The sequence below is a fragment of the Cryptotermes secundus genome, unplaced genomic scaffold (genome assembly GCF_002891405.2).
Source record: "Cryptotermes secundus unplaced genomic scaffold, Csec_1.0 scaffold1269, whole genome shotgun sequence".
In the NCBI taxonomy this organism is placed as follows: Eukaryota; Metazoa; Arthropoda; class Insecta; order Blattodea; family Kalotermitidae; genus Cryptotermes; species Cryptotermes secundus.
In genome coordinates this window covers 533,837-548,484 of record NW_019720738.1, presented here as the reverse complement: position 1 = coordinate 548,484, position 14,648 = coordinate 533,837, and the positions used below count along the sequence as shown (strand labels likewise).

Sequence of the window (14,648 nt, the reverse complement as noted above, 5' to 3'; positions counted from 1 at the left end):
TTCCACATCCTATCACCACAGCTACTGCTCTCCGCAGCTATTCAACTGCTCTGAAGATGGAGGCGCTACGTTCCTCCGAAACGTCGGCCAAAACGAAGAATACACGGTGCCTAAACCCAGAAGACAACTTTCTTCATTGTCATCGCCGTGAAAACCTCAAAACTTACAACTGTAGAGTACTTTGACTCTATATTAAAACAGTCTCCAAAAGAATTTTTAATGTTAATATTAGGTGTGCCCCCGCTTTCATCATTATTGCAGTTTTGATTTTTTCCAAGGCAGTTGCAGATGCGTGGAATGCAACCCTTGTTGGCAGTCATGTTGGTGTCCTTGGTGTCTTACATGAATTTAGATCTCATTTGTTTCAAGGAGCAAGAAATCAGCCCTTTTATGCGGCAAAACAGCATGAGATTAGAGTCTTCTAGGGTCTGGCACCATGTAGGTTCGTAGGTTGGAGGGTACCTGTCTACCAGACTACATGGAGTCACAGCCCAATAAACAAACTGGTTGGTGTAATGGAATTGCTGTAGACTTGTATTCAGGAGGTACTTGGTTCAGACAGTGAAGTCAGTGGCAGTCCTGATTGAAGTTTTTCATGGTATTGCTCAGTTCCTGAAGGCAAATTTGGGGATAGTACCTTGATTTGGTTATGGCCATTTCCTTCCAAATCCTTTCCAGCTCATTATTGATTAATCATCCTGCCCTTTGATGCTATATAGTGGAGATACTGACAACATGGTATTAAAGCTGCATCCCAGAATACCAGTCTTTAATATTCATTGCCATGTGAATCTCAAATCTCATACCCTTGTATATACATTATTCTTCAAAATTCATCATTAGTTGCACTTAAATTATCTTGAAACCTGATTCTGAACTACTTTGAACACTTCACCTTTGAAAATACAGTAATTTCAGCCTTTAGTGAGACCTAAAAACTAGTGCAGGACTTATATTGAAGTAAAATTCTTTCCCTGAGTGCAGTTTGTAACTGTTGCAGTGTGCATCAAGTAACTCCACTGTGATGCATGCTCCACAAAGCAGCATCCTAATAGCATTCTTGGAAGCTGATTAAACTTGCTTGAGGCCAGTTTATACACAGCATTTCAGCAAACACACAAAATATATTAGGTGAAACAAGCAGAATTCATTTCAACAACATAATAAGGCAGAATATTAAATTAAATTATAACATAATTTTGGAAATGGTTTATGGAGTTCAAAGAATTGTCCTTTCATAGCATAATGTAAAGCAGGCTTTGTAGTCTGTCAATATGGCTAAAAATCAGAATGGTAAGCTGCCATCATAAGAACTGCCATATCAAATTTCCACCAGTTCTTTTTGTTCTCAGACGGTTATTCAGTGCTGTTAGTATTGAGACAATACTGCGCTAATGATGGAATGATACTATGCGTGCAGAGCAGATGGTCGAATGTGAAGCCTGTCTTATTCAGGAACAAGTGAGATTTAATTTCCTAAAAGGCCAGGCCAGCTCTGGGACTCAGTCAGCCTCCTATTCAATGTATATCAGGGACTCTTTCCTGGGGGATAAAGTCAACCCCTCATCTCTATGTACTTCAGCTATATTTCCACTACCCCACCTGTCTCACCCATCAGAAAACGAAAAAGCAACTGTTGCATGGCAGGAAAGAGAGTGCATAAGACACAAAAATTGAGACAAAGAGAACAGGTTGGTCTAGAGTTGTACTTTGGAGATACTCAGTTCGAATCTCTGATGGACACCTATCTTGACTGAGGTCCCTCCAGGACAGTTTTCAGGATAGTGCCTTTGAAAAAGTTATGCCTACTCCCTTCCACATACATTTCCAATTCAATCATTTGACACACAACAGTGAAAGTTAATGAGAGTGTCGTTAAATAAAGAGCAACACCAGTAATCCATCTAACAGCATGTCAGAATATGTTTACTTCTACAATTCTGAAACCAGCAAAGTGCTGGGGCACAGATGAATGGACCTGCCCTTATCTCCCACAGATGACACATGAAATCGCCGGGAATTGAACCTGAGGCACCGCAATTGACCGTCAGTGCCTACACCAGCAGTGCAAAACTGCCATTCGTTTTCAGTTACTTAAAAAATATGTAATCTTGTTGTCCATATGTATGGCCGAGCATGACGCTATGGTGACATATTGGGGTGGTTGAAGTAGTTTCATGGATAAATAACCTCACCTCTAGATGCGATTGACAACTGTTCCCCCATAGGCCCACACTGGATCATTAGAGGTTAGAGGTAGAGAACCAGTCTGGACGATGCGGAATAGACAGAAATCTCTGTCCTTACTGGGATTCGAAGCCGGACTGCTCAATCGTCCAACCCATAGCCTCGTTGCTATATTGACTGAGCTATCCTACTTCAGGGATCAGCATTAGGGGGAGGGCACACCAAGGAAACTGGCAACCGTAACGCAACCGCAATTTTCGAGAATTTTTATCAGCCAGAGTTGAACACATGTTACTGAATGGAGCAGTGCAAACTAAGGAAACTGCATTGCCGATAACAATTCTCGGAAATTGCGGTTGCCAGTTTCCTTGGTGTGCCTTCAGCCTTACTAGTTTGTAACAGCGAATCATAAGTCGCCCAAATGTACCCGACTTTCTTCCGATACTGTTTAACAAGTAGACCCAATTCAGTTTTCCAATAGTGTAAATGCAATTTTGCGCACAATGTGGAGGTGGGGTCAAATACCTCCCCCGCAGGCCTGGGAGTCCTGACATCTGGGACAATGTTCTCTACGTTCACTAGTTTCCTATCGCATATACGCCCAATGTATGTTTACTGACCTGTAGCAGTTTACAGAGGCTCATGCGCCCTAAGGCTCAGAGGCTTCATTTGTTTAGAGTAGTTGTATTATGGGCAGTGGTCGAAGTGTTTGTTGGTAGTTGCGTATTTAGTCCTTGGCGCAAGAGCAGTAGAATTGTCTGGTTATCGTTAAATATTGGAAGTTTAGACATTGTAAATACATAATTTATTAAAAATGTCTTACGCCTATTTATTTAAATACATCATTATAGGTGATACAGGTGAGACTGTGTTATGTACATGATTATAGTTAGGACATGGTGATTGACGGTAGGCTGTTATACTCATCGACGTTTGTCAGCAGAAATGATGAGTAATTTTGGTACACTGAGTATGTGAACAAAGAACGTTCTTTACGAGAGTCGAAAATAACGTTAAATATCATATATTGTGTTTTAGGCGATTGAAACTGACATTAATTTCTATCGTATATTACCCTCCATTCTCCGAAGTTTTCTTTCTTGGTCTGTAGGTTGAATCGCGGGTCGAGGTATTACAGTTCATTTAAAATGTTGTGTTTGTTAAACGAAATGTACAATACTCAGCCATGTATGTCATACTTTACTTTATTTATTTCATTCTCTCAATCCATATAAGGTCAAACCAACCTATTGGATATAGAATCTGTCATGTTTAAACATAAAATAATAAAATATACATTCATAACCATGTTTGAACATAAGATAATAAAATATACATTCCTAACCCATACAATGACAAATGAAAACACTAAGAACCGCTATAAATTAGTGGGGCTCGACACCAAGACAGACAGACTGACTAACCGTCAGTCGCAATGTGACTTTGACTTTGACAAGAATACAAACACTGATGCAGTTGTAGTAGTTACATAAGCTGTGTAATTATATTATCCGTAGGAGAGACGATCAAGACAAAGTGTTCATTGAGAAGGTGATTTATAATATTCATCAATACTATAAAAAAACATGTTCAATGAGGTAGCTTTTTAATAAAAATTGAATTCTTTAATATCTTTGGATAGCAATTTAATGTTTCAGGGTAAGTGGTTATAAATCTTGCTACCCGAGAAAAGCACGTCTTTTTGAACTATTGATAGATTTGTAGAAGGTAGATGATTTTTCTCGAAATCCAAATTGTTCACTGACCAATATATTGTGCTTGTTTATATGGAAGTCTAATCTTTTATAAATGATTTTTTCGATAATTTTGGAAAAAGTTGGGAGGAGTGAGATAGGCCTGTAATTCGTAAATTCTGATTTATCACCCTTCTTGTATAACGGCTTAACTTCTGAGAATTTCAGTCTGTCAGGAAATAAGGAAATATACCTGTTTGTAGGATCTTGTTAAATATGTTAAGGGTGATAAGACATACGGAGCAGTAAATTTCAGAATTCTTAATGATATCTCATCATATCCACGAGAGTTCTTAGGTTTTAGTGAAAATATTATTTTTTCAATTTCATGGGTATTCGTATTACAAAGTTTCATAGATGGAAACGAATGATAAAAATTTTGATGTAAATAAGATAAAGAATCTTTATTATTAACAGAGGCTTTCTCCGAGGAGTTTTTGATAAGTAATTTTTCAGCTACAGATGAGAAGTAATCGTTAAACACATTTGCTATGGCTACGGAGTTACCAGATAATTGTTTTTGAAGTTTGTTGTAGTTACATTCTCATTAGGCCCTTTATTATTAGTAATGGTTTTTACCATATTCCAAGTAGTTCTAGTTTTTTTGTTAGATTTTAATAAAAGTTTATTATAATAGTATTTTTTTGCAGTCATAATAACCCTGGCTAAGATTCGACAGTATTTCTTAAAGTGTTCTTTGATATTAGGATCATTGCTGTTTCTGTAAGCTAGATAAAGTTTCCTTTTACTAGCGCATGATGTTCTAATATCGGAAGTTAGCCATGGTTTTAGTTTATACAAATATAGGATTTTACCACAGGAAAGCATGCATAGAAAATCCTAAGAAATGTGTTCAAAAAATTATTAAAAGCCATATTCACAGTAGTTTCAGAAAAAAAAACATCTTCCCAATTTTCATAGCTTAACAAAAATGTAAATTGACCTATTGAGTAGTTATTGATATCTCGCCTAAAGTAATATGCATGTGTAGGGATAGGAATATTATTTAAGGTGATGACCTGAGCATCATGGTCAGACAGACCATTAGTAAGAGGATGTACAGAAAATTTGTGCAAATTGGTATTAATATAAATATTATCTATTAAGGTGCAGGAATTATTAAAAATTGTTGTAGGAAAATTAATTGTACTAAAAAGATTAAAAGAAGCTAAAAGTGAGTTTAAAAGATCTTTCCTATTATTATCGTTAAAATAATTTATGTTAAAATCACCACATAAAAATAATTCATTTGATATTTTATGCACTTTGTTAAGAATTAATTCCAGTTGGTTTAAGAAGTAAGAGAAGTTGCCGGTAGGGGGTCTATACATACAGATGATAATAAAGTGGTTTGACATAAAATGTAACTTTAAAGCAAAAATTTCAAGGTCCTTTTCTTCATTAATTTGGTCAAGATTAATAGCAGTAAACTGAATATTCTTATGAGCCTTAACACACACTCCTCCATGGCTATATGTTTGTCTGCAAAGGGAAGTACCTACCATATACTGACTGAAGTTTAATTTACCTATTTCATCAATTCTCAGGTGATGTTTAGATAAGCAGATGATTTGTGGCGCATTAGAGGATAAAGAAATTAGAAATTCATCAACTTTGTTAGTAATTCCTCGTATGTTTTGATGGAAAATTGTTAATTTGGGTTTTTTATGATCATGCACGATTTTATTGGAGGGGTGATTATTCTTATTATGAACAATGCTGTCAAATTGCTTGAGACACTGTTCTTTTTGGTAGTGTTCACCATAGCTGATTAGAACGTAATATTTTGCCTCTTGCTTGAATAAGTTCTGCCAGAATTTGTTCACTACCTGGCGATTTATACTGTTTCAATTTTGCAATAGCACTTTCAACCTCAAAAGGGCTAGGATCAGGTATTAACAGCTCAGCTGTATCGATTTCTGTCTGACTAACATCACTGACCCTATGTTCATGTTGCTATTCAAAATGTTGTGGGAATCTGCAAGCAATCACCATTCTCATCCTTCACTAAGTTACCGCTAGGCTGGTAACCTCTCTTAAAGTCATTTATTCCTCTATACAGGTCTCTAATGTTCTTACGGTTCATCGCAAGCTCATCAATTTTGTCTTTCAGATATTCCCTCTTTTTGTTCCTGAAATGCCTGCTGGTTTCACGTCTTATATTGTTCAGATTATCCCCATTTAACTCACTTGGATCCTGTAACCATTGCAATTTGGCCTGCTTTCTTTAATCTACTAATTTTGAGCATCCTTCGTCGAACCATGGCTTATGCTTCTTCGGTTCATAATAACCTAGACTCTCTTTGGCAGACATTTTTATATTCTCTCTGATAGTTTCCCAAGTTTTATTAACATCCACCTCAGTGTCCAAGTTTTCCAAAGCCGCAAACCTATTTGAGATTTCAACACGATACTGCTCTTTACCCTCTACCTCATTTAATTTCTTGAGATTGAGCCTCTCCATATGAACTCTGTGTGTTGTTTGTTTGCCAGTCTTTCCCTAACCTTTGCCACCACCAGGTAGTGGTCAGTATCACAATCTGCTGCCCTGAATGGACATAAGTACGCTTCAGTGCCATCTCCTATCTATCAAAGTATGGCCTATCTGACTGTGTATCTTCCCATCAGGAGATATCCAAGTAAATTTATGGATGTTACGATGCGGGAACATTGTATTTTTGCCAGTAAGATTTTTTGGTGTGGCAAAGTTTACTACTCTAACTCCATTATCATTACTAATTTCATGCAAACTTTCATTCACAATTGTTGATTTGGAAATGTTTCCCTCCCTACTTTGGCATTGAAATCTAACAAAATTTTCATAGGGTACTTCGGGAATTTATCAAATACATGTTCTTGTCCTTCATAGAATCTGTCCTTTATGTCATCAATTTTATCATCTGTTGGGGTGTGAACATTCATAACAATGATATCATACCAGCAACCTTTTAGTATTATATGTGATATCCTATCACTAATGAATTCTAACCTCTTAACTGCTGATACGATTCTCTTATGTATGAAAAAACCTGTACGTAAATCATGATTTTCATTCCCCTTTCCATAGAAAAATGTATAGTTTCCTGCTGGTGCAATGCAACCTCTGTCCCATCTGACCTCCTATACTCCCGCTAAATCTAACTTATATTTTAAGATTTCTTCTGCCACTGCCCTGAGCGAACCTGCCCTATACAAACTTCATACATTCCAAGTGCCAAATCTCATCCATTTTCATTAGCTTAGGTCGTTTATCCAAGGAATCGGTCCAGGTCTGAGGCTTAGTGCTCATTTTCGTAACAATGATTTTTTATGGCGAGGAGTTGTTAGCCCCACGCCCAACCCCCAAGCTGGAGGGCCACCCCTTGTCAGCTGTCCGCAACTGCTTATTCAATATATTCACAGCTTCCCTCCAAAACTGGAGGTCTTCTCCACCATCCGCAACCTGAGGATGTGCCATGCCATGGTGACGGACCCACCTAACATGGCTTCAATTATGAATATAATGCAAAATTTATATTTAACATAGTTAAATGTAGTGTTATTGATGAGTTCAGGGATGTGTGATTGTGTTGTCATCACCACTGGTGCAAATTGGTCTTGCCATTAGTGGATTTGTGTAGCTTCCATGACCTTTTTTTTTTATCTTATTCCATTTCTTGTGTAAAGTTACATCTGGCTTGTGTTCAGAAGGTGGCTGCTTCAGCCTTTATAAGCAGATCAGGAGAAGCTTGAATTAGGCTGTGACTGCATCCTTTCCAGTTATTTAATCGCCCTGCCATTTGATGCTGTATAGTCCTAGGTACTGACAGCAGCATCACATAAGCCACAGACTGTTGAATGTTGGTTCATCATTCCTGTTTTATATTCAGAGCGTATCCTTGTTGAAATACAGTAGCAGATCTTGCTATGGAAGTTATGTCATGCAGGATTCTAGCCACATGACCAGGTATGCTATTTGCTATGAAGTGGGAATCTTAATAATAGTAATAAGCCGACTGATTAACATATATATATTTTTTACAGGTGTGGGAAAGTCTTGCCTGCTGCTCCAATTTACAGATAAGCGATTTCAGCCTGTTCATGATTTGACTATAGGTAGGTACTCTGGAGACTCCGACATGTGTTCTGGGGAGGGCGGGTGTGGGTGTCACTTCCAAGAATTAGGAGCTGCTGCAGAAATAAGAAATGAATTAAAATTATATTGTAAGATTTGAGGCTTTCACGGCAGTGACTATGAAGAAGGCAGTCTTCTGGGATTTGGCAGACCGTTCTCATGGTCTTGTCGCTTGCAGATTTCTTATACTTTTTCTTCTACCCTGAAGATGGAGGCGATACGTTCCTCCGAAACGTCGGTTAACACCACTTATACACGGTGCCAAATCCCAGAAGACTGCCTTCTTAAAAATATATTATTTATGGTTGTTGGTTGGGAGTTACATTAAGGGAAAGACAGATTGAGACCGAAAGTGTTTGAGGACAGGAAACTGTGAAGAATATTTTGGATCTAAAAGGAGAAAGTAACAGGAGAGTGGAGAAAATGTATAATGAGGAGTCTTATCCTTCGTACTGTTCACCTGTTACTGTTAGAAAGATAAAGGCAGGGTGGATAAAATGGCCAGGACATGCATCATCCATGGAAGAGAAATGCATACAGAACTTTTGGTAGGGTAACCTGAAAGGAAGACACCACAAGGAGGACCTGGTTGCAGATGAGGGGATAATATTAAAATGGATCTTACAGAATTAGGAGGACAAGGTGTGAACTGGATTAAATTGACTCAGGTTAGGCACCAGTGACAGAGAGTTATGAACAGGAGCCTGGGTTGATCTCAGGGCCAGTGTGTATGCTTTTGACTAACCCCCTAAGCACGCTGTTCTCAAACACCCTCTCTCTGTGATCTCCTGTTATTGTGAGGGATCCACTTGTACAGAACTACAGGCAAAAGTATGGGGTTCAAATTATTATGATTCAGGGGTGTGACTATAGATGGGGCTTGGATTGGATATTGGATTTATTGGCCTCTTGTGCACACCACTTGGAACTGCACTTTACAGGTCACTGACACACAGACTAGTGTCCTTAGTCTATTACAGTCTCCACTAGCCGTTTCCTGGCAACAGATTTAACACAGGAACAGTAACAGTCTCACTGACTTACACATTCCGGATATCGCACATAAAGTCTTCTCTTCACAGCCACACTTTTGCAGTTACTCTTGTGTACTGACAGCTCAACTGACTGGGTCCCAGGCCAGTGGTCATTTCACACAAAGCTAGTCTTCTCTTCACAGGCTCACTTCCAGCTGAACAGCCCTTAGCCGGTCTGGGGCCCTCACTGCATAGCCTTGGGACAGGTCCAACAGTCCCTCTGTTGTTGTGATTGGTTGCCTAGCAATAGCTCAGATATTGTTCACATGCTTACCTGCTGTTACCAAGCAATGCATGTTCCTTTTTTTGATCATTGCATAGCAACCGGACTACACATTACACCGCCAAGCAACGGAGCTTTAAACGCATGGCTATAGCAATACACACCGAGACTGGTTACTAGGCAGTTGCATGGTAACATATCTCTGTAGTAATAGAGGATGGTGTTTCTATGGGGTCTGGTTTGAGACTATTATAACGAGGATCTGTTATAGCTAGCTGGAACTGGGAGTTCAGAAGTTATAAGAGAAATGTTGAAGAAGAATTAGAAGTCGGCCTGTGAAGGCTTAATGTGTGATTTGAAGACTTTATATGTTCTGTAGTGCAGTGATAACTGGAGTGTGACTGATATAGTTCATGTTAAAATCCATTGCCATGAAACGGATAGTGGGAACATTGTAAAGGCCTAGCCATTGTTGAAATCTGTTACCTAGTAACAACTAGTGAAAGGAGATATAGAAGATTTTGTCTGCTATAATTACAGTAATCTTTAGAGTGTTATAATTATTTGTAGTTACAACTTATGAGTGTTCAATAAATCCAGTCATCAAATTCAGAACCCATTATTATTCCTCATGCTAACCCTAATACGTGACAGTATCTTAATCTTTACATTTTTTGGGCAGCAGATAATANGGGAATTCAGAGCAGAGCTCCTTATTATCTGAAGAAAGCAGTCTTCTGGGATTTGGCACCGTGTATATGTGGTGTTAACCGACGTTTCGGAGGAACGTATCGCCTCCATCTTCAGGGTAAAAAAAATGTAAGAAATCTGCAAGCGAAGAGACCGTGAAGATGGAGGCGATACATTCCTCTGAAACGTCGGTTAACACCACATATACACGGTGCCAAATCCCAGAAGACTGCTTTCTTCAGATAATAAGGAGCTCTGCTCTGAATTCCCCGAATTTAGTCTGGTCTTAACTTCTTCATGAATGTTTGCATATTGTAAGAAGAAGAAGTGTTTCACACTCTGAGGACTGATCCCTGATTTCATAGTTACCCTGCTCAGAGGCTGTTCACCATACTGACGAAGCCGAGCCAACTTATATATCACTCGTATTCTTTTCGGAAATTTAGTTCCTCTCATTACAACTTCACATTCATCCCTTTTCTATCGTGTAATAACTTAAGCATTGAAAACGGCAGTGTCAGTGTGCCAGAAGTGTTACGGTACACTTACATTTCCAAACTTCTTGTTCATCTCCCAATAGTGTGTAGTAATGCTTTCAGCATCAGGCGTTGCTTGAAGAATATAATTATAAGCAGTGAATGTTTGTGTATGCATCTAGAAATGGATTTGACATGTTGGAATTGTTTCAGGAGTTGAATTTGGAGCTCGCATGATCACGATCGATGGGAAGCAGATTAAGTTACAGATCTGGGATACAGTAAGTATTGCTGGGGCCGGAACCGTTCTTGGACTTGAGCAGTATGGCTGCTGACCGGCCTGAGATGAGTTGTGTTTGTGAGTGTGTAAGCCAGAGTTCACAGTAGTCATATATACAGTAAACTCTTGCTAATCCTGATTGATTATGGGGAGAGGTGATCTGGATTAAGCGATATTTCTTGTTAATGAAGCGAAATATAGTCCTAAAAGGCAAAGAAAAAACTTAAGAAATAATAAATGGAAAATGTAATAATATAGGTAATGCTGATTGAAATAAGTAAAAAAATATCACTGCAACAACTTCGTCCTCTGTCAGAAGCTGAAGTCTGGGATCTCCTCCATCCAGTTTAAGCCAGTCTTGGATATTTTCTTGTGTGGCTTCAGTCTCTCCAGCTGCCCTCAACACAGTGTGAAAGTCCTCTTGCTCCAAAATCCCATGTATCTTTTAAAATCATATATTCATCTGTGAATAACATTTTTCATATTTCAATATGGATTAACTTTAACTGGATTAGTGAGGTTTTACTGTATTCTAATGGCTCATGTGCAACATTTGTGTGTGGGAGTTAAGATTGACTGGAAGAAGGGAAATAGGAGTTACATCTGTTAGTGAAAACCATAAACATGTGTTTTCGATATCTTTGAGATTTTACTTCGGAAAATTCAGTAGGAACACGACTGCCAGTGGGTTTTTTATCCACAGCAAATAAGCAGTATATATTCCAGTGATCTAGATTGTTAGAATACTTTGCATTTGCCCAACCACGGTCCCATCTCTTCTTTTTCATCCCAGGCTTTGATTGGCCAGTTCCACTGGAACACTGAACGTCCCATCTGGCATTCTTATCATGTACCTCAGTCGTTGTAGGAAAGCACTGGTACAGTACATTGAAATTAGGCCATGACTGCCTCAATCCACAGTCTTCAATTCATTATTCAGTTTTATCCACTCATTTGTTACCATGTAGCCCTCTTAGCCAAACTGTGGTTCAAGAGCTGCATGTGGCTCATGAAAAAATTATTACTTAATATCGTTTTCACGAGTAAATTAAATATGGTAAACACTCATTATAATGGACTAATAAGGGGACAGGATGTATGTTATTGCCAATGTTCACCACAGTTGAGTGGAAGTACACCACAGGGTACGTAGCCAATACATGCAATAAATATAGAAAAACACAATGTGAATACATTATGATTTTTATATTTGGGATATTTTTTATTTTAAATAATTTTCTAACAACACCTTCTTATGTGCCTAATCATGTTTAAAAATTCACAGCTGTACACAGCCAGATGTCTGTTACATCCAGATGTGTTGTGATGAGGGCTTACTGTATATAAAATCCTGTTTCCTGGCAAGCATGTACCTCGACACCTGTGCAATCCAATCCATGATTGTGGTTCCCAGACTTCTGAAAGCCGCCAGTAAGTTCAGCTGTCCCAGCTATATAGCTCCAGGTTACTGATAGTGGTGTTAAGTGGATATTCTTCATAGCCTGGTTCCTGCCACCTCATCCGTGTAACATGCCCGTTTCCCATCATGACCGTGAACGTGAAGTCACCTGCTCTGGCTGAAGCGTTGGGAACCACCACCAACCCAGAAGACCACAGTTTAATTAGTGAACGTTTTTCCAAATAATAAAACCCATAATTATGCAGGCAGGTCAGGAAGCGTTCAGATCGATCACACGGTCATACTATCGAGGAGCAGCTGGCGCACTGCTGGTGTATGACATCACGAGGAGAGAGACATTCAATCACCTAACAACATGGCTGGAAGATGCACGACAACATTCCAATTCTAACATGGTCATTATGCTTATTGGAAACAAAAGGTACTGATAACCTTATCCCAGAAATAAATTACATACATGCTGGGATAGCTCAGTTAGTATAGTGAAAGGCTAAGGGCAGAATGAATATGGTTCAGTTCTCTTTATCGTGGTGTCCAGACTGGCTCTGAGACTCATCCAGCTTTCTCTCCAATGGGCTTCAGGGTTATTTCTCTTGGGAATAGGGTGGCTGGTGCTTGAAGCTGTGTGCTTGCTTGCTTCTTGTGCTGGGATTGAGAGAGAATTGTTTGCTTCTCCATATACTTACATGGCCTGTTGTTTAATTAAGAATAGATAATCCATTCCAGCATGTGCCTTCATGGTGTGGTGCTTAATAAGATAAGCACAGGGACAACTTTGCCTTAACTTTGTCATTACTTGCTTAAAGTAATTTTCCCATGTAGGTTGGTTCATTCTTAGAAGCTTTCCACCACTGCCAGCCGTAATAAATTTATTGGGGCGTTAGGATCGTGTCCTGTGTGTTGTGGCATGGCTCTTTACATACATTGGAATTTCCGCTAGTAGTTTGTACGTAGGAACAACAGGTGGCAGGAGTTACATATTTGCCCTGTTGTTGTTTTAACTATGCGATCACACTTGTTTTCACAGTATTGTATCTGGTAGAAGTTGAAGTTGTTGTAGGAAGGATGGGAAAAATGAGCCTTCCTTGTTTTTTGTTTGAATGCAAATCATAGAAATGTTTAATTTTTTGCAGTGATCTTGAATCGAGGAGGGAAGTGAAGAAGGAAGAGGGTGAAGCGTTTGCTCGTGAACATGGCCTCATCTTCATGGAGACCTCAGCCAAAACAGCTGCAAACGTTGAGGAAGCCTTCATCAACACAGCGAAAGAGATCTATGAAAAAATTCAGGAGGGTGTTTTTGATATCAACAATGAGGTTTGTTGCACCTTCTTGTTGAACTTGGCTTCATAATTGTGTGTTACATATGAGTAGATGGGTCAAGAAATTTTAACTAACTTTAGTGGTGGTGTTCAAAAGCTTGTAGTTGCTTATTTGGTCAAGAAATTCCCAGTGTTATATGGAAGCTGAAGGTTCATTACTGTGCTCACAGCAGTCAGCATGTGGCCCCTGTCCTGAGGCTCATGAATCATCTCCATATGATAGCATTTTAATTATGTAAGATCAAATTTAATAGTGTCCGTCCAGCTGCACCGAGATCTTCCAGGATTTTTTTAAGGTTTTCCTATCAAAACTTTTGTGCATTTGCCTTCTCTCCAATGCGAACTTCATACTGACCCCATCTCACCAGCCTTGATTTAACCATCTAAATTATATCTGGCAAACTGTACGTAAGAAGTCGGCTGGGAGGACATGAAATGGGTTCAGTTAGCTCATAATAGACATCTGTGGCAGGCCTTTGTGAATAAGGTAATGAATCTGCCAGAAACATAACCTTCCATTAAACATTGTGGTGCATGATTTGTAATATTGATTACATTCACCTGTTTCATGAGATTTTGTTTAACGAAGTAGTTGAAGGTTAAATTAGAGATTGTGTTGAGTTTCTTTTCACTGTTTCACATTGGAATGTTTTCAGGCGAATGGTATCAAGATTGGTCCCCAGCATTCACCCACCAATCCCAACTTGCCGTCAGGTAGCCAGGGTTCAATGCAAGGAGGAGGCTGCTGTTAGGAGCTGGCCCGCCTCGCCCCTTGCTCCTACTGTCCGGGGCTCTGAGTGAGGCCTCGGTGACTGACTGTTCTCTGACTGCTGCTTCCCCTAACCTGCCCCACCCCCTTACGCCAAGGTGAATCAGATCTGGATCTTAAACTGTCCTGTCAGGTAAAAACTGGTCGTTCACTTGATAGACTCTCATATACATATATCCTAGGAAGCTATGCTTGTATTTAAACATATATATTTAAATCTTAAATAGTTTTGAAGGTATCTGAAATAATGATGCTAGGATTTGTTGGTTTTGTGCATGTCTTCAGTATGCTTTTAGTGAGGAAGGTTTAGAAACCTCTCATAATAATAAAAATGTTCTTTAATTCTGGTAATTTCTAAAGAATATGTTGCACTTAGTGCCAG

The 14,648-nt window shown here is 39.0% G+C and overlaps 2 protein-coding genes across 2 annotated transcripts in view; one reads left to right on the top strand and one right to left on the bottom strand.

Moving 5' to 3' along the window:
- LOC111873239 overlaps window positions 1-320 on the bottom strand; it is a 6,094-nt gene extending 5,774 nt beyond the window's left edge. Inside the window, exon 1 of the mRNA XM_023867786.1 lies at window positions 168-320. Coding sequence (XP_023723554.1) covers window positions 168-320 — 153 coding nt within the window. The remainder of the gene's footprint in view (window positions 1-167) is intronic.
- A 2,534-nt stretch (window positions 321-2,854) lies between these two features.
- On the top strand, window positions 2,855-14,287 carry LOC111873216 (ras-related protein Rab-2A). Its single transcript, XM_023867745.2, has 6 exons — window positions 2,855-3,047; window positions 7,965-8,036; window positions 10,692-10,759; window positions 12,424-12,599; window positions 13,312-13,492; window positions 14,154-14,287. The coding sequence occupies exons 1-6, from the start codon at window positions 3,002-3,004 to the stop codon at window positions 14,247-14,249; spliced, it is 639 nt and encodes a 212-aa protein (XP_023723513.1). The 5' UTR covers window positions 2,855-3,001; the 3' UTR covers window positions 14,250-14,287.
- Window positions 14,288-14,648: the final 361 nt, after the last annotated feature.